A 20,637-nucleotide genomic window follows, 5' to 3' on the forward strand; every position below is an offset into this window, starting at 1 on the left:
AAACAACTGTTGCACGGTCTTCTTTCTGCTCCCTCTGCTGGCCGATGTTTCTTCGTGCTCTTGTTGTTGTTCTTGGTGGCTTGCTGCCTATTTGCAATAATAATAAAAAGGCACAAAAACGCATCCATTTTTATTTGGGGCCCACAGGGGCCAACTATGGGTGGTCCACCTGTAGGGCAAAAGGGGCCACCTCACCGTGGTCTGCAAGCCAACTTTCCTGGGCCATCGTGGCCAGTCCTAGCAGAGGAGCCAGTCCCCAACACGTGGGGTCCATCAGTGGTGCTCGGCCACAGTACCGTGGTCCATATGGGTGTGGTGCTTAGCCACAAACGTGTGGTCCATAAGGTGGTGCATCGATCCAGGCAGCTGGGAGGGGCGGCTCGGGCACACAGATGCGGCTCCCGCACGCTCTCCCTCAGTGCCCAGAGAGCACGGTCCATGGGTGGGGAGGAAGACAAAGCAGAGTCAGCGATGGGCAAGGGCGCAAGGGTACACATCAATACAGGCAATGCAGAGTGAGGTGCGCCTGGAGATCAAGCGGAGAAAGCTCGTCCCTAATGTGCGTCACCCTCCCCCCCCCCCCCCCCTGTCACCTACTCTACCCTCGCCCCTTACCCCGTATTTACACAACAATTTACAAATTAGTCACTACGTCTCATCCTCCCCATATCTCCCCTAATACCAAATTCATTACCAATCCCTCTGAAACCAAATTTGCCATCAATTCAAATTCCTCATCAATTCCTCATAAGGAGGAAGAGATGGAACAACAACACAATGTCACACCCACGTCATGATGCGTCTTACATCCCAAACACATTTGCATAGAAAGATAATCAAACCATGGCATGGCGTGGAGCACTCTCGTCACCTCAGGTGAGTGGATGTAGATGGTGCGAGGAGATGTTTTAATCCTAACTACTTTCTAAATGACATTAACACACTTTACACTACCTGGGGTCTTTCCCTGCAAAACCATTGGCCATCTTACACTATACGGTTCTTAAAACCGAACTCCCATTGACCAAACTGTGGTGCTCATCAATTTGGGGTCTCACTCCTCCCGATTCAATTCCCTGTGCCTTTGCACAATTTCAGGACTGGGTCGTGTGGCTCCCCTAGCTCACCTGCACACCTCCGCCACTCCCGTTGCCTCCGAGCTTACCTGCTCCTTATCCTAACCTATCTAACTGGGGAAGGCCCTCCCTGGCAATTACCCCCTCGGTGCCCTCTCTGGCACTGGGCTACCCGGGTCCGTCCTCCGGATCCTCGGGCCCCACTGAACAACTCTACCGGCTCCCAGAGCCCACCTGCGGCTTCACCTGGCCGACATCCTCACAGTGGCGGAGTGCCCATTTAAACATACACACTAACAGGCCACACGCCCAGTCATTTCCACGTCACTAATGCACCCATCCAAACACCATTCTACCACACGCACCACAGATGCCAATATCCACCACAATTTACCTACACCCCCTACCTACTCTTAAACTACCGTCCCCGGGTATTCGTGATAGGGGTCCATCTTCCCCATCCATTCCCTTCGCACCAACTACTCCACTCCACATATTCCACCATACTCACTCCACACCATCCATTCCATACTCCATTCCATACTAGCTATTTCACACAACCTATCTCCATACACCTGTTCACTTGCACACCTGTGCTCACACACACCTGGTGGCTCTTGCACCCTCCTTCCTCCAGAACCATTCACTCAATACAACTCACAATAACCTCACACTTCTCACAATACGCTGCTCCATCACCTCCTTCACACACACACATCTCTCACGAGCAATTCCTCATTTGCTCAACACAAAGATTCTCACACACACGGCATCATCTGATCTACCTGGTGCCCTTCTAAAACTCGAGCTTCCCAGTCGCCCCTTATATTATTGCGCTCCCTCGTCATTATCATGCAACTAATCTACCTACGTCCCCTACTACAGGTACAATGTCGCTACTTAACCCTACAGTTACCTATGGTCATCTCTAGGTCCCTATGCAATTATCCAAACCCTCCCTCGGCGAGCTTACACTGCCAAACCCCATAAACTATAGCTCATGTGCCCGGGGTGGATGGGAGGGATGGTGGATTTACCATCCCTCAACATCGGGCATCTCCCATTATCAATTTTGCCCATCCAATTTTTCTGCCAATCAAATTTGCCAATCTTTACTGCCAATCATCTATTTCCTATCAAATTTACCAATCCAATTTGCCAATCAAATTCCCTATCCCTACCATCATCCATTAATCTGAGCCTCGGCGCGTCGTTACATTCTCACAGCTCGGTTTCGCAAAACCGAGCAATGCATTCGGGTGGTTTGGTCTACTGTAGGTGGATCCGTCCGGCACTCTGTTCAGAGGAGGAGGTTTACTCGGGCCGAGATTCCATGGCCCATCGCGGCGCAGAGCCTTGCGGTCTCCGGCCCGACGACCGAAGCTCGCCTGGTCTGAACCCCGTCCCCGCCAGGGGGCGAAGGTCCGCCCCGGCCCCCCTCCCCCGGAATCGTGCCGATCGCCGCTCTGATGTGGGCCTTTGCGGGTGCAAAGGCTGTAAAGCCTGCAACCTGTCAGTGAGGTGCAAGGGGAAGAGTGAGGGAGCAGGACCCGAGAAGTTGAGAGAGGAGGGAGAGAGGATCGACCATTCATTTTCTTAGCGGGAACATCCTGCGGCGAGTGAGAGTCGCTCGTGGGCGATACCAACCAGCACTGACGACCGGGTTTTCACCACTGAACTGGAGCACGGATGCTCAAGCGGGACCTCGACGTCGTGCCGCCATCCCCGGACCTCCCTGCCGCCAGTTCCGTGGACCGTCTGCCCTTCTCATCCCTCTAGCCATTCCTGCCTACAATTCCCTATTCGTGTGAGTCTGTCTGTATTGTCCTGTGGGTTTAACTAAGCCTGTCTAAGGATTTGTGCTGTGTCTTCTTCTTCTGTAAATTACTTTCGTTCCCTTCTTCTTTGGTTTAGGTTTTTGTGTAAATAATTAATAAATCGCTGTTCCTTCTTATTCTCTGGTTTCTTTCTCGTCCGATCGCTTTAGTGATTTCCCCATTGAGTACCTGTGGCACGATTTTGGCCGAACTGCTTACAATCGGGTTTAGTCTTCTGTTAACGGCCCGCGTCGCAGCTCGCTTCGCTCGGCGTAATCCATCTATTACGCTGCGGCTCGGGCAGGAGTATTTCCTCGCGTACCAGAAGGCGCTGGTACTTAGGTCATAGGAAGGATTGGCCTACTACCCTATTCAGCGCTGACCGGGCGTGACGTCATACCCCCAGGACTGGTCGGACGGCCAGCTTAACAGGACAAGGGGATTAACTCCCCCCCCCCCTTGCTAACGGGAGTGCCGTCCACCGGATCCATAACAATTGGTGTCTGGGAGAGGGATTTGACCCGAAGTGCGCACTCGAAATTACGAGCGGCCGAAATTTTTATTAATATACCAAATTTAAATCGTGCCATGAATGATCAAGGCGGTCGGATGCCGATGGGGGTAGAAGAAGAGGGTTTGGAGGTAACCCAGGACTCCAGGGGGGAATTGGGAGAGAGAGAGGAGGGAAGCAATACGAATGCGGTAGAGGGGATTTCAGGTTCACAAGATGGCGGCCTCATGCACGAGGTTAGAGGCGCACAAGATGGTGCCTCGCACGAGGTTGCAGCAGCACAAAATGGCGGCGCCTCGCATGTGGCGGCGAGAGCCGAGCCTGCGGAACCAGCGGGTTGGGACCTGTATTTGCTCGTAGAGCAACTACGAGCGTCTATAGAAATGCAGAGGGACGAAGGTGGCGTGATGGGGACAAATCCAGCAGGGAAATGAATAAATTGGGAAGCCAAATTAGTGGATTAAAAACTGCAATGGGAAGCCAAATCGGGGAATTGAGAAATGACATTGGAAATCAAATCGGGGGGCTAGAAGCCAAATTTGAGGGGTTAGACAACAGGTTGGAAGGACTGGAAGGTAAATTGGGGGGCCAACTGGAGGACGTGGGTAACCAAATCGGGGAAATGAAGGATGGGTTAACGGGGTTGGAAAATCGAATGGCCGCCCAGGAGAACCAGATGGAAGGGGTGAAAAATGGGTTAATGGGGTTAGAAAACAATATGGAAGGCAAAGTGAGGGAAATATGGGAGCAATCCGCCCGGGAAATTAAACAAATGGGGGATCAGGTAGAGGAGGTAAAAATCGGGTTAGAAACCAAATTGGACACCCACAAGGGGGATTTGGAGCAGATGAGGGCGGCATCTACAAAGGAAATAGGAGAGATGGGGGAGGATATAAGGCGCGGGGTGAGCGAAGAGGTCGCGGGGGTACGCGAGGAGGTAAAGCGGGGTGCGAGCGCATGGAGAAAGAGGTGAGGAACAGTACGGCTAGGTTACAGGGGGGAATAGAAGACATGACGAGGGGAGTAGAGCAGCTGACAGTGGGACAAAAGGAGTTAGGGGAGCAGGTGGAAAATAACACGGCGGTGATAGGAGGGTTGAAAGCGACCCAGAAGGAAATAAAGAAGGAATTAATAGCGACGAAGAAGGAATGTCAGACGGTACATGAGGGACTGACGAAGAGGTTAGAAGAGGTGGTAGAGGCAATGGAGACAAAAGAACGGGAAGTCAGAACGCACATAGAAACGACCAAGGTGGCCTTAGAGGAATAAATCGAGGGGGCGCACCGGGAAATAAAAGAGGTGAAACAAAAATGAGAGGAAGTGGAAGAGGGGATAAGTGAAATTAAGAAGAGACAGAGGGAGACTAAGAAGGAGATAAAGGAGGAGGTGATGGAATTGGTGCAAGGTCTGTGCTCACAGCGTGATGATGTACTTACTGACCAAATAAAGAGTTTGCAGGTGGCGGAGGAAGAGCGAAAGAGAAGAGGTACCGAGGTGAGTGGCGATATGCTCGGGAATGTATATGGTGTGAGGGGAGATTCAGTGAGTTTGGGTGTTGGTTTAGACCCGGGCGTTCGTGAGAGGCCGCTGGTGAGGTGTGCGACAGGTGCAGAGTGCGTGGACAAAGGGTGTGTGCAAGGATGTCCGACTATGGGGAATGTGAGGGGTATTGGTGAGCAAGGGTGTGCGGGTATGGAGTGGGTAGCGGGTTGCGGAGGGGTGACCCAGGCATCGACACCGACAGGGGTAGTGTTCAGAGGGATGGGGGATGCACGAGAGCCCCCCGGGAATAGTGTGCTGTGGGGGCCCGAACGGTTCGGCCCCGCGCTAACCCCGCAAGGAGCGACGCACGGGGTCCGGCCTTCGGGCACCCACAAGGTCCCACTCGCGCCGTATGACGGCAAAAGTGATCTGAGGGCGTACCTGGCGCAGTTCGAATATGTATGTAGAGGCAACGGTTGGAATCTAGACGAAGGTGGAGTACACCTTGTGGGGGCACTGCGCGGCGCGGCGGCGGAGGTGCTGACAGCTTTACCATCGGGTGCTCTCACCTTGCCAGCCCTCCGCGTGGCCTTAATTAATTAATCGTTTCGGTATTGAACAGCAAAGCGAGCTTGTTAAAGCTCAGCTTGCCCAGCGAAAACGCAAGCCCCAGGAGACCATCGGGGAGCTTGCCCATGACATTCGCCGTGCAGTGGGAATCGCACACGCGGACATGGCAGTGAGCTCCCAGGAAAGCCTGGTGCTGGATCACTTTATCCAGGCTCTTCCAGATCTGGAGCTCCGACAACAGCTCGCCATGTGGCACCCGCAGACCATGAGCCAGGCGGCCGATGCTGCAGCCCTTTGGGAGGCAGCGAGGCCCCTGGCCCGAGGAGGCGAGCGACATGCAGTGGCGGTGCGTCAGGTAGGGCCCGTGATGGGTGGCGGCCCCCCTAGGGGGCCCGCCCCCGACCTGGAGAGCATGGTCCGGAGGCTGGTGGAACGGCACCTGGCGGGATCTGGACCATGGCAGGCGGCCCCGGCGGTGGCACCGGGTGGGCCACGGCAGAGTACACCAATTCGGACATTTAGCGGGGGAAATTTGGAATACCGGAAGCAAGCAGCTTACCAGGTGAGGTGCTTTAATTGTGCTCGGCTGGGTCACCGTGCATGGCAGTGTCGAGCTCCGTGCCGGGACGCTCCCCGGCAGCCGATGCCCTCAACTCCGCCCCGTATCGATCGGCCTAGCCGACCTCAGACCCCCCAGACCCCCCCCCCCCCCCGCCAGAGCCCGGGAAACTAGAAGGTCCCGAGCATGCAGGGCGGTATTCGGCAATAGGGGATAGAGAAGAGCCCTCATTGACGCGACAGGTCATTCATTGTGGCCAAATTGGAACAGGTAGCCTCACAATTCGATGCAAAATTGCCGGCGTGGGGGTGGACGCCGTTGTGGACATAGGAGCCAGCGCCACGATCATCAGCCCTGTGATCCTTAATTCGAGTGAAGACGGCTGGGATAAAATCCAGCGTCTGGAAAATCATAGTTTGCAGCTGGCTACCGGGGTAACGGCTCCGATCATAGGGCGTGGTTTTGTAACCCTCAAGTTGGGATCGGTAAAGAAAGAGATAGAGGATTGGGTGGCGGAGGTGTGCGACCCATGCTTAATAGGGTTGGATTTGTTGACTGCCAGCGGTTGTAAAATCGATTTGTTCCGGGGGATCCTGCAAGTGGGAGTGGAAGAGCTACCATTGGAGGGGGTGAGCACGGCCGAAAGGGTGGAGCTGGAGGCTCCTGAGGCCGTGATCATCCCTCTGGGGGCCGAGGCCATAGTGCCGGCCCGATGCTTAGCTCGCCCAACATGGCAGGAGTCCTGCGGCCTGGTCGAACCGGTGGCAGCGCAATCCATACCTGGCTTAATCGTGGGCCGCACCCTTGTAAAAACGGACGGGCCGGTGGTGGCCGTCCGAGTAATTAATATCAGCACAGAACCACGCACTATAGTGAGGGGCACGAAGGTAGCTGGCTGCACCCCAGTTAGAGAAGTCGCGTTAGTGAGGGGCGAGAACATCCAGCCGAGCCGGCCCCAGGGGGAGCCTTCAATAAATAGTAGGAATTGGCCCGATCCCATTTGCGAGATGGTAAATTGAAGTAGCGTAGAGTTGGGAGGTACCCAGAGGGAGGCCTTACACAAACTCGTTGGATCCCATTTGGATCTCTTCTCCTTGTCCCCCGAGGATATTGGACGTACGGGCCTGGTGAAACATCAGACCCACACCGGTGAGGCCCGGCCTATTCGTCAGCCTGCCCGACGGCTCCCTTGGAGCAAGAGGGGGGAAGCTGACGAGCAGGTAGAAAAGATGCTCGATGCAGGCGTCATCCAGCCCTCGGGAAGTCCTTGGATGTCACCTGTTGTGCTGGTTAAAAAGAAAGATGGGACCACGCGTTTCTGCGTGGACTATCGCCAGCTAAACAACGTGACACTCAAGGACTCATATCCCCTGCCAATAATTAATGACACCCTCGATGCCGTTGCGGGCTCAAATTGGTTTTAAACTTTAGACCTCAAGAGTGGGTATTGGCAGGTGGAGATGGATAGGGCAGGGAAGGAGAAAACGGAATTTTCCACAGGTAAGGGGCTGTATCAGTTCACTGTGATGCCGTTTGGTTTGTGATGCCGTTTGGTTTGTGTAACGCCCCCGCCACCTTTGAGCGATTAATGGAGCATGTACTAGGCAGCATGCCATGGCAATCATGCCTGCTATACCTGGATGATGTTCTAGTACATGCCAAGACATTCCCCCAGGCTATAGCTAATTTGGACCAGGTGTTTGGGTGCCTCAGGCAGGCAGGGTTGAAGCTGAGTCCGAGTAAGTGCACCTTGTTTGCAAGAGAGGTGGCCTATCTAGGTCACGTTATCGGTCGCGAGGGGGTAAAACAGAATTGTTACGGATCCGGGGGACGGCACTCCCGTTAGCAAGGGGGGGTTAATCCCCTTGTCCTGTTAAGCTGGCCGTCTGACCGGTCCTGTGGGTCATGCCCGGTCAGCGCTGAATAGGGTAGTAGGCCAATCCTTCCTATGACCTAAGTACCAGCGCCTTCCGGTACGCGAGGAAATACTCCCGACCGAGCCGCAGCGTAATAGATGGATTGCGCCGAGCGAAACGAGCTGCGACGTGGGCCGTTAACAGAAGACTAAACCCGATTGTAAGCGGTTCGACCAAAATCGCGCCACAGGTACTCAATGGGGAAATCACTAAAGCGATCGGACGAGAAAGAAACCAGAGAATAAGAAGGAACAGGGATTTATTAATTATTTACACAAAAACCAAAACCAAAGAAGAAGGGAACTAAAGTAATTTACAGAAGAAGAAGACACAGCGCAAATCCTTAGACAGTCTTACTTAAACCCACAGGATGGGATATGAATAGTGGATCAAAAATCCTTATTTAGTGGCTTTCTACACATTATATCTGCAAAAACTCGGATTTTTGACTCACAATTCCATTCCCACCATCTCAATAATTCAATTCAAAGAAACATTTATTTCCATAGTTGCCAATATAACGACAGTCAAACAAAAATATACGAAAGCAATACATCTGGAACTTGATGACCTCAGAAGGATACAATCAAGACAACATAAAGAGAAGCAATATGGAGGCATCATCAGAAGCCAAGGCTTGTGTTGATATGCTTATGCACTAGCAATATAAATGACAAACGATAAATTGGATTAAATCTACCGAATGGTAAAAAATGAAGGAAAAAACATTCAAGAATATTGGAAATAACAATAACTAGAATAAACAGATAAAAATAATGAAATAGCAATAACGCAGAGATTTACAAGAGTGAACAACAAATGAACATGTGGAAAGGAAACTTTCAACAACACGAGATCAAATTTTGTTTATATGAAGACTTAAACCGGCACACAGACGACTTTGCCTTCACTGCTCCAACAGTTCTATTCCCAAGACGTGGCCGAAAATAACGTCGTGTATCAATAGAGTATGATGTGCGAGAAAAGGGAGAAATAAGTCATCTTGTGATCTCGTGAAATGTGTGTGGATATCATGAGCTGCTGTAAAATATCATGAAAAGACTTGTGGAGAAGTTTGTTGATATGCTTGAACATAAATATCCCTGTATGTAATTTATTAAATGTCAAAAAGTGTCAATGTGTTAAGTTTGGTAAAAAAGAAAGAAATGGTGCAGTGTGGTCACGTGGATGAGAGACGGTGCAGATCCTTGCAGCACTCTTTTAAATAACTGAGAGTGAGTGTGGCTGATTGAAACTAGAGCGCGCCCAGGCAAGGTTACAATGGTTCAGGTAAGGGAGGATTAAGGCATTAAAGAGGGAGAACAATCGTGTCTTACCTCGATCGTGTCTTACCGACATGCTTCCTGGCTCAATTCTCATACCTGACACATCCTTTCCTTTTTGCACTGCACGCACTTACCAAGGGATCTACAATGTAATGAATTGTCCATTTGTGATGAAGAGGAAGGATAAAGCTGCAAAACAGGAAGAAAATATAGAATGAAACTCGAACGTCTGCAGAGCACATACCTCTGCCAAGCTGAAAACTTTACGTTCTGTGACCCACCGGATCTGGATTCTCACCAGAACCAAAATCAAATTGTTTGTTCTTGTCACCAAACCAACTCGTACACCATGTTTTGCCACAATCAGACCACAACTCTTTGAGATATCCTGCTTTATATCGTTTTTGACCCCATCTCTCAATGGTGAAGCATAACGAATTTTTTTTTTTAACTCTCGCATCCCGATAAAGATTTTAACCAAAATCTAATCACTTTGGCTGTCACATCCCAAACCTGTCCACCAAATTTCGTCCAAATCCATCCACAACGTTTTGAGATATCCTGTTCACAGACAGACAGACAAAAAGACAGACAGACAGGTGTGAAAACAAAACCTATATCCACCTTCAGTGGGGGAAGTATCAAATTTAAATCTCAATTGGAATGTGTACATTTTTGATGCACAATATGGCTTTGATTTCAATTTTTGTTTTCTGTTACAACCATCATCTTACACAAATTTATAAAATACCAATCATTTTAAAATACTAAAGCAGACCCCAAGAATTATGGTGAGAGCATCTGGTGTGAGTATGGGAGGTCAGCGGTGTGATTCTGCACTTCAGCGAGTCATAGCAATGATTTTATAAATGGTGAGTACGACTTCCTTGCTTAATGCTCAACATTTGAAGAATAGATCAATGATAAGCACCATATATTGGCATCCATGGGAAGGAGGAAATATCAATGTTATCCGAGTGTGAAGAGAAAGAAACACAAAGATGGCGTCGCAAGTAAACACAATGCTGCTGGGAAGTTCGTCATGTGCCCCAAGCTCAGTGGCTGTGTTTGTTTGAAGTCAAGTCTGGTGTTATCACGTGCATTACTGCAAGGTAGGTCATGAGACTATGATAAAATACATCAGCAATGTTAATTGGGAGGAAGAACTCAAATATGTGCACTGAGGACGCCAAGAACCTGGTCAAAGACAGAAGCAGCCAGACATTAGAGAGACGTTTACCCAAGTCCCAGCATAAAGGAAACAATCATCTTGGCTGGATGCCCTAATCTGCGAAGGATACGATTGGAGGAAAACACGAAGTTTGGAACAACCACCAAAATATCAAGTCAGCACGAAACTGGGAAAGCTGTAAACAAGCAAGAACAAAACTATGGCAGAAATGAGGTCTTCATGAAAATTATTTGAGAGAGGGATTGTCGCAGACATAAAGGAAAACCCCAATAATATTGTCCTGTGGCTCGCTCAGTTAACACCAAGAGGACGCCACGGATGGCTAATCAGGCTTAACCAGGCGTCCGGGTCAATGGCGGATTTGACTATGCAAGCACGGGAGGAAGAAGGGGAAGAAGGTGAGCGGGAATTTACTTGACGCGATCCGAGCAGTCTTCAACCCTGCAAATTAATCTCACACGAACACGGGATTTGGAATGAAAGGGAAAATAATAAAAGGGTTTATTTAAAATAAATATCGGGACAGGGAAACGCGTCGGTAAATAAATGTCCTAAATCGGGACATCCCCACAACTCACTTCAAATACACAACACAGGAATTGATTAATAAAATTAACGTTTCATTGTGTTCGTGTGTGATGCGTCTTAGCTGTCTGTCGATGTAGCATCTGTCAGGAATTGTCTAGGCTCTGGTGTTCGGGACCCAAGTGTGCAGTCTGGGCACGGCTCCGGTTGGCGCGAAATGGCTTGGGCATTGGCGCAAACCACTTGGGTGTTGGCGCAAACACACCACTCTGCACGGTCCGTCCCGCGCTACACAGCACAGCACACAGGCACCAGGAGCACGACACAGGGGAGGATGATCGTCAACGCTGGTCTCTCCACCGTCCTTCGAATGTCCACACAGTGGAACAGGTCCAACACGAAGGGACAGTCAAGGGAAGGCAAGAGGGAAAGGGAAGAACTCTGGGCAGAAAGGAACCAGGAACGAGAAGGCCAAGGGAAGAAGAGAGAGAGGAAAATGCCGGCGAGCGAGCGGTTTTACTCGTGAACTTCCGACGCCAGCTCCTTCCCTTCCAACCAGTGCGTCACTTCTAACCTTCCCGAATCTTCTGATCTCCTCCGTCCCCTCCCATTGGCCAAGCACTTGGCACCCTGCTCCATGCCATTGGTCGTTGGCCAACCACAAGTCCTTCTTTTTCTCTCCAATCATGGGGAAGCTCTCTACCCTACTCTGCCAATCGGTGTGGTGTTTGCTGCTCAACCCTCCCCCTGGCCAATCAAGAGTCCTCCTGGGGGTGGCTCCCAGCCTGCCTGGTCAATGTATGAAAACCATGGTGTACCACTGTGCGGCCGCTGCCTGCTTGTCTTTCCGGTCAGTTCTTGTAAGGGGGGGGGGGGGATTTAATTAATGTGTGCACTAAGGGCCTATCTAATGTCTATAAGAGTGCATTGACATAAGGGACAAAGGAATGATCACCAGGTCTGACACACAGGGGTCTTATCTTAGTCCCAACAACTATTTAACACACGAACATCCTTGTATGATCACAGGTGTACACTTGTTCCGACAAACCGGGCTAAACACATAACTACTTATTGTACATCGAGGTGGTTCTGTCTATCACGATAGATGAAGCATGATACATACACAGATCTACCTAGATCTAGATATGCTTACCCAACAGACATAACAATATTTAGACTTACATGAAGAACCAAACAAGGACCAAGCTGAATTATTCAATGAAGTATGAATACTATTTTTTGTTGAGTGTACACCATTGAATATCTACAAGTAATTCTAGAACCAGATCAGGTACATGTCACAGACATGAGTCATTCTAGAACCACAGGACCACATTCTAGAACCACATTCTAGAACCACAGGACACATTGCAGAGTGCTTTAATGTAACTGAGGAGGAAGTTACAAAACACCTGAAATGATTGAAACAAGACAGGTTCCAAGGACAAGACAAGATCCATTCCAAGGCTCTGAATGAAGTTGGTACATCCATCTGTTTAATTTATCAGAAATCCCTTCTCAAAGGCAGATTTCCATCAGCCTAGAGTAAAGCTGATGAAGTGCTGCTCAAAAAAAGGAAAGAGGAATGAACAAGACAATTATCAACCTGCAAAACTTCAGCTCTGTAGCAGGCAAACTCAAGGAAACGATACCAAGGGATGCCAGTGTTGAACACAAGGAAGATAACGATGTATTCATGTCTTTTTTTAATCATACCTTTATCATAATATAAACACGGCAAGAAAGAGATGTTGGAGTAACATAAGACCCATCACTGAAATAAGTGGGCACATCGGGAGAGCTGCAACAACAGGTAACTCCATACATTGGGTCAATAAGAGATGGGACTTCCACTTCTGGTTCCCATGGCGAGGAAGCGTTTTTCGATCTCTCCACGTCATCAGAGTTTAAGTATTTTCCCATTCGTATCTTTGTCAAATATCCATTGGTTATTTTATTGTGTATGTGTTACTGTGTGTTTCAAGTTAGTGTTGGTTTGTAATTCGTGCAAACCTGTGTGTAATTAATCGTTTTATGATCGCACCGCGTGTGCGGCCTGGTTTCTCTCGGCTTCCCTCCCCCCCGCACCTCCACCCCCCCCCCGTTGGTGTTTTAGTGAATTTAAGTTCCTTGCTTCGCTGTATTTGCTTGTTTCTTTGATTTTCTCTTCTCCCCCTAACTTCCCCGAACATCTACCCTTTGTCTAACGTTTTAAATACGAAAAATTATTTATTTATTTTTTATTTCCTTCTCTCTTCGCGGGGCCTGCCCACGTATGCTTGTTGTCTCGCCCCACCCCCTTTATCTCCTTTTCTTCCACCTCTTCCTTCCATCTCCAGCCGATACTCGCCTCTCCAATTCTAGTTTCCAGCATACTTATTCAACCCTTTCTCCTTCAACGTGTGGCCCTGAATGTATTTCTCTCATCTCCCCTTCTTGTTCAGGCTGGAGGTCCACAACACAGTGTTCTGGGCCCTGTGCTTTTTCTGGTCTTCATCAATGATCTCTCTGACTCTCTTGAAAATCCTCTCTATCTCAATGCTGATGACTGCACTCTCTGCCACTCCATACCTCATCCCTCAGATCGGCATTCTGCAGCCTCCACACTCTCTGCAGTCCTGGACAAAATCACAGACTGGTCAAACAAGTGGAACATATCTTTGAATCCTGACAAATCTCACACACTCTCACCATGTCTCCACAAAAAGACCGACTGGACAACCCTCCCATCTACTTTCTCAACAATCCTCTGCAAGAAGTTCTGTCACTCAAGCTTTTCGGTCTCACTATCTGCCATGACCTTTCCTGGGAAAACCACATTTCCCGGCTTGCCTCCAAAGCCAGTTGCCGACTGGGCATCCTCCATCGAGCGATGTCCCCCCTTGGCACACCTGAGCTCCTCACCACTTACAAGGCTTTCATTTGCAGCTCAATGGAATACTGCTCTACCCTCTGGGCTGGTGTTCCTGCCGCATATCTATCTCGGCTTCACGCTGTGGAAAACCAAAGCTTTCAGGATCATTGGTATCTCCAGGGATAAAGCAAACTCCGAGGGCCTTTCACTCACTCACCGCAGCCAGGTTGTTGGTCTTTCTGTCTTCTACTGACTCCTCTCCGGCCTAGCTCCCCCAGCTCTGTCTGTGCTCTGCCCCCCAAATATTCCTACAGGTCGCACAACATCTGCCTGAAACCCTCTTATGGTTAAACTGCCAAAATCAAGACTCTCTGCTCACCTTCACTCTTTCATTACTCTTTTATCCCACCTCTGGAACAAACTCCCTCACTCTCTTCAATCCCACTCCTCCCTCCAGGTCTTCAAAACAGCTGTTCACCACCATCTCTTATCTTCCCCCATCCAAAACATTGATCTTTTCTACACCCGTTAATTCACCCCAGAGCCAGTTTTTTGAAATACCGACGTCTTTCCTGAAGTCCTAGCAGTGTCCTTGTGTCTCATACCTCTCCGACCCCCTCCCCCTTCCCATTCCCTCCCCCCCCAAGCCCTCTCCCTCCCACATATCTCCCGATGTCCCTGTTCTCAAATGTTGTGTTTGTTTCCTTCCCCCTCTCTCCCCATCGTGTCTCCCTCTTCCTTTATTATATGTTTTATGTGTCATGTATTTTTTTGGGGATTAATGTTAGCTCTTACATTTGCCTCAATCTTGTATATAAAAAAGAAAAAGAAACAAGTAAAGATACATTCAAAGTACACCGCCCCCATGCCAAATAATTAAATATCCTGCCTGTGGTGCCCGGCAATACCGCAGTGCAGCTCATAGAGACTGTGTTGGGAGGGAGAGGTGTACAATAAATTGATTGATTGATTGCATAATTAAAATCAATAATAGATAATCATAAAATATTTTCTTAATCAATTGTCTCATAGCATAACTAAACCACTAGTGCTTCATCCGAAGATGTATCTTTTAGGAATTTAATTAAATAAGTAATTAATAAAAAAATTAAATAATTAATTGATTAATCAATAAATAATTAATTCATCGATTAAGTGATTAATCAATAAATCAAAAATATCCTTTATAGCCACATCACTTGGTCACTGTCATGTCCAAATATTAGCTTCCCAGTTCAAAAGGTGCCTGAGATATTGCCCAGATGAGAAATAAAATAAATAATTAATAATGAAAATAAATAAATAATAATCATAAAAAAATAAATAATAAATCAATTCGCTCATGGAACACATAAACCACCACCATTTCATCAAAATCTAACTTTAAAAAAATCGTCATTAATTGAATAATTAATCAATTAATTGATTAATTGATTAATCAATAAATCAAAAATAGTCTTTGCAGCCAAATCACTTGATCATTGGCATGTCCAAATATCAGCTTCCTAACTCGAAAGGTGCTTGAGATAATGCCTAGTAGAGAATGGAAATGTATAAGTTCTTCATTAATCGTGAATAATTAAATCACTCATCAATTAATTGATTAATCAAAAAACCAAAAATAACATTTTTTGAAAAAGTACATACTCACTATTGTGCCGAAATTTCAGCGTCCTAGCTCAAAGGATGGCTGAGATATCGCCCGGACAAACAAACAAGAAAGCAAGAAAACAAGAAAACAAACAACCAGAGTGAAAACTGAGTACTCCCTTTCAGCGTGCGTCATTGCCGAGCCCCCTTCGGTGCCCGGCAATGACGTTATGCAGCACCTGGGGATGGCATAGGAAAGGTGCGGTGTACAACAAACAAGAAAACAGGAAACCACAAAAACAAACAAACAACCAGAGTGAAAACTGAGTACTCCCTTTCAGCGTGCGTCACTGCCGAGCCCCCTTCGGTGCCCGGCAATGACGTTTTGCAAAGCCCGGAGATGGCATAGGAAAGGAGTGGTGTACAACAAGTATACATACATTCAAAGTACACCGCCCCCATGCCAAATAATAAATTATCCTGCAGCGCGGCATTGCCGGGGCGCCTGTGGCGCCTGGCAATACCGCAGTGCAGCTCTTAGAGACTGCATTGGGAGGGAGAGGTGTACAATAATTGATTGATTAATTGTATAATTAAAATCAATAAAAGATTATCACAAAAAATTTTCTTAATAAATTGGCTAATAGCATAACTAAACCACTTGTGCTTCATCCGAAGATGTATCTTTTACAAATTTAATTAAATAGTTAATTATTATAAAATTAAATAATTAATTGATTAATCAATAAATAATTAATCGACTAAATTATTAATCAATAAATGAAAAATATCCTTGATAGCCACATCACTTGGTCACTGTCATGCCCAAATATTACCTTCCCAGCTCAAAAGGCGCCTGAGATATTGGCCAAATGAGAAAGAAAATAAATAAATGATTAATTATGAAAATAAATAAATAATAATCATTAAAAAAAGAAAATTATTAATCAATTCGGTCACAGAACACATAAACCACCACCATTTTATCAGAATCTGTAACTGATTTTTTTTTTTTTTTTTAGTAATTAATCGAATAATTAAATGATTAATTGATTAATTGATCAATCAATAAATCAAAAATATCCTTGATAGCCACATCACTTGGTCACTCATGTCCAAATATTAGCTGCCGAGCTCAAAAGGTGCCTGAGATATTGGCCAAATGAGAAAGAAAATAAATAAATGATTAATAATGAAAATAAATAAATAATAATCATTTAAAAAATTAAATTATTAATCAATTCGGTCAGAGAACACATAAACCACCACCATTTCATCAGAATCTATAACTTTAAAAAATATTTTTTAGTCATGAAACGAATAATTAAATAATTAATCGATTAATTGATTAATTGATGAATTGATTAATTAATTAATCAAAAATAGCCTTTGCAGCCAAATCACCTGGTCATTGGCATGCCCAAATATGAGCTTCCGAACTCAAAAGGTGCCTCAGTTAATGGTCAGAAGAGAAAGGAAATTTGATTAATTAAATAAGTACTTAATTAATTAATCGCGAATAATTAAATAACTCCTCAATTAATTGATGAATCAAAAAAAAAAAATACCGTTTTTGACAAAGGACTTGCTCACTATACAGAATATATAGAATGATCGTTTTCAGGCCATTTTCCCCGCTGGAGCGGGGGTTAGCCTTGCTGGCCCCATGACAATCATGGTTCCCTGTTTTGAGGCATTGTTTTTATGGCCGGATGCCCTTCCTGACGCCAACCCTTGGTCGCCTCTTAAGATGTGCAGGGATACGGTGTACCTATTCTAAGTCGGGGTACACACCATGATCATTCATCCCAGCAAGCTGGTACTCAATTTGCCGACCTCGGAAGGATGACAGGCTGAGTCAACCCCCCTGGCGTTAATTCAGCGATCGATCGGGATTCGAACCCAGGATCCTAGCTTCTTAGCTCAAAGGATGGCTGAGATATCGCCCGGACAAACAAGAAAGAAAACAAACAAGTAAAGATACATTCAAAGTACACCGCCCCCATGCCAAATAATTAAATATCCTGCCTCCGGCGTCCGGCAATACCGCAGTGCAGCTCATAGAGGCTGCATTGGGAGGGAAAGGTGTACACTAATTGATTGATTAATTGTATAATTAAAATCAATAAAAGATTATCACAAAATATTTTCTTAATCAATTGGCTAATAGCATAACTAAACCACTAGTGCTTCATCTGAAGATGTATCTTTTAGAAATTTAATTAAATAGGTCATTTATAAAAAATTAAATAATTAATTGATTAATCAATAAATAATTAATCGATTATCAATAAATAATTAATCGATTAATCAATAAATAATTAATCGATTAAATAATTTATCAATAAATCAAAAATATCCTTGATAAACCACCACCATTTCAACCGAATCTGTAACTTAAAAAATTAATTAATTAGGTCATTCATCGAAGAATTAAATAATTAATCGATTAAATGATTAATCAATAAATCAAACATATCCTTGATAGCCACATCACTTGGTCACTGTCATGTCCAAATATTAGCTTCCCAGCTCAAAAGGTGCCTGAGATATTCGGCCAAATGAGAAAGAAAATAAATAAATGATTAATAATGAAAATAAATAAATAATAGTCATGAAAAAATTAAATTATTAATCAATTCGGTCACAGAACACATAAACCACCACCATTTCATCAGAATCTGTAACTTAAAAAAAAGAAGTCATTAATCGAATATTTAAATTATTAATCAATTAATTTATTAATTGATTAATTAATAAATCAAAAATAGCCTTTGCAGCCAAATCACCTGGTCATTGGCATGTCCAAATATCAGCTTCCTAACTCAAAAGGTGCCTCAGTTAATGGTCAGAAGAGAAAGGAAATTTGATTAATTAAATAAGTATTTAATTAATCCCTAATAATTAAATAACTCCTCAATTAATTGATTAATCAAATAACAAAAAAAAAATTTTTTTGGACAAAGGACTTGCTCACTACTGTGCCGAAATTTCAGCTTCCTCGCTCAAAGGATGGCTGAGATATCGCCCGGACAAACAAACAAGAAAACAAACCAGAAAACAAACAAACAGAGTGAAAACTGAGTACAGTACTCCCTTTCAGCGTGCGTCACTGCCGAGCCCCCTTCAGTGCCTGGCAATGACGTTTTGCAATACCTGGAGAAGGCAAAGGAAAGGTGCAGTGTACAACATTCAGTTAAAGAACATTTATGAAGTGGAACAACCCCATGAGAGAAATGGCCAAGAGTGAAACAATCTACATTGAAGCAATTTAAGTATAATCTAGTTAGTGCTGGAAGTATGACCCAGGGAAGTACGGCCCAACAGTTTCCAAGTGACCACAACGAAAAATTCAACGGATATGAAGAACAGTGAGCTGACTGAAAATCATGGAACAAGTGGTTAATCCACGTGTATGTGTCTGCGTGTGTGTGTGTGTGTGTGTGTGTGTGTGTGTGTGTGTGTGTGTGTGTGTGTGTGTGTGTGTGTGTGTGTGTGATTTGTTGTGCAACTTCTCCAGGAGTCTGAGACAAAGTAGAAAAAAATAATCCTTTGAAATTGCGTGCATTTGTCAGGAACAAAGAACTTTCATGTCTTAAAGAAGTATTAATTTCCTGAGAGGGACCAGTCCCTGAAAGGGGTCTTTGCTTTTGCAATCCTGGTGTCATGGGGTCAGCCCAAACATTAAAGAAGCTTAAAACCCTTCATGTAAGAAATGTGAGCAGGACGTTTGTATTACATCAGGTACATGAGTCAATCTAAGTTTAATGACTCGTTTTCTATGTTTGCAGGTCAGACTTGGTCTGGATCCGTTTTATTGATTTATATTCAGCTCGGCGAATGGAAGATTATAAATACTTTGCTGTAAGAAGATTCTTCATCAGATTTCAGGCCCAGAACACCGGTCAGTATGAAAAACTTTCGCTCTACTTTACATAATGCTCTTTTATTGGTACAAAACAATATTTGCTACTCTGAACAAATATAATTTTGAAATTAAGGAGCGCTTCAGGTTGTCAAAATATATTTTCATAGCTGACGATACTCAGACGTAGCTTTGAATATAAAGCGCTGAAATATCACACATGTCGTATTGCCGGAGGGTGTTGGTTCTTGATGGCAAAGATCTCATGTCTGACATCGAGGACCTCCATCAATTGCTGGGAAAATAGAAGCAGCATGTCCAAAGTGGAATGACCTGGACTGAAACCAAATTGGTAATCCAAGGTGAGGTTTTTGGACAAAAGGAATGATTTCACATCAACTGTGATGATGGATTCCATGACCTTGCTGATGATTGGAAGTAAGCTGATTGGTCTGTAGTTGAGTGGGATCTGTTTTTGCACCTTTTATTGAATGGAGTGATGCTGGCAGATTTCCAAGCAGATGTAAGATGACTGAGCGTAAATTAAAGGGTGAAAATAGAAGACAGCGGACGTGCAAGACAAGCAGAGCTGGTTTTTAGGAAACGTGAGCTGATGCCATCTGGTCTTGTACCAGAGTCAGAGTCAGAGACAGAGTCCAGGAGAAGTTGTGTACGACAGGGAAGGATGGATACCGAGAGGAAATGGAAATATTCTGTTTTTGACGTATTTATAAACATGCGAATGCATTTTGATATGAGCTATATTCAAAAAGCTTCATGAGCGAGACTCAGAACAGCCCGATACACACCAATAAATATTTTATTTTCAACATACACTTACAAATATTTAGTTGGAAAATATAAAAATACTAGCAGAAGTACCCGGCTTCGTTCAGGAGGTTTCATGGGAATTTGGGTTATGAGTGGGTTCCCAACAGCCACTCGGATTTATTATTCCAGGTTTATTCCTGTAGGCATTTGGCACCTTTATGGCGAGGTTCACCCGCCTTGACACGATACCGTCATTGAGTATTGTGACCTTTTTTTTAGAAGTAAGAGCTTGCCTGACTTGCAGTCCAGCCACACTCTAATAGCACCACCACTGATGGTCTGCAACTGCTTAATAGTCATAGCTTATTCTGCAATTGACCAATATATCTATAGGACATTTTGGACAATTTGGGCCCACTTATGATGGGCAATTTCACTTCAGCACTTCAGAACAGACGATGTTGTGAGTTGTTGCAGTTGGAGTGGAAACAAAAATATTGCAGGGACTTCCAACTCTGGAACAGCCTACATATAGCTGACATGAGAAAAGCAAGACTCTTCCAGATGCAATCCTGCCACTGTTAATGTTTGCCCTTGTGATTTGTTGATAGACATGGCGA

The 20,637-nt window shown here is 45.6% G+C and overlaps 1 protein-coding gene across 1 annotated transcript in view; it reads right to left on the reverse strand.

Moving 5' to 3' along the window:
• The window catches only part of LOC137422526 (deoxyribonuclease gamma), a 59,979-nt gene extending 39,602 nt beyond the window's left edge, over positions 1-20,377 (reverse strand). Inside the window, exon 1 of the mRNA XM_078772877.1 lies at positions 20,316-20,377. Coding sequence (XP_078629003.1) covers positions 20,316-20,377 — 62 coding nt within the window. The remainder of the gene's footprint in view (positions 1-20,315) is intronic.
• Positions 20,378-20,637: the final 260 nt, after the last annotated feature.

Source organism: Myxine glutinosa, chromosome 2 (assembly GCF_964187855.1).
Source record: "Myxine glutinosa chromosome 2, kmMyxGlut1.1, whole genome shotgun sequence".
Taxonomy (NCBI): Eukaryota; Metazoa; Chordata; class Myxini; order Myxiniformes; family Myxinidae; genus Myxine; species Myxine glutinosa.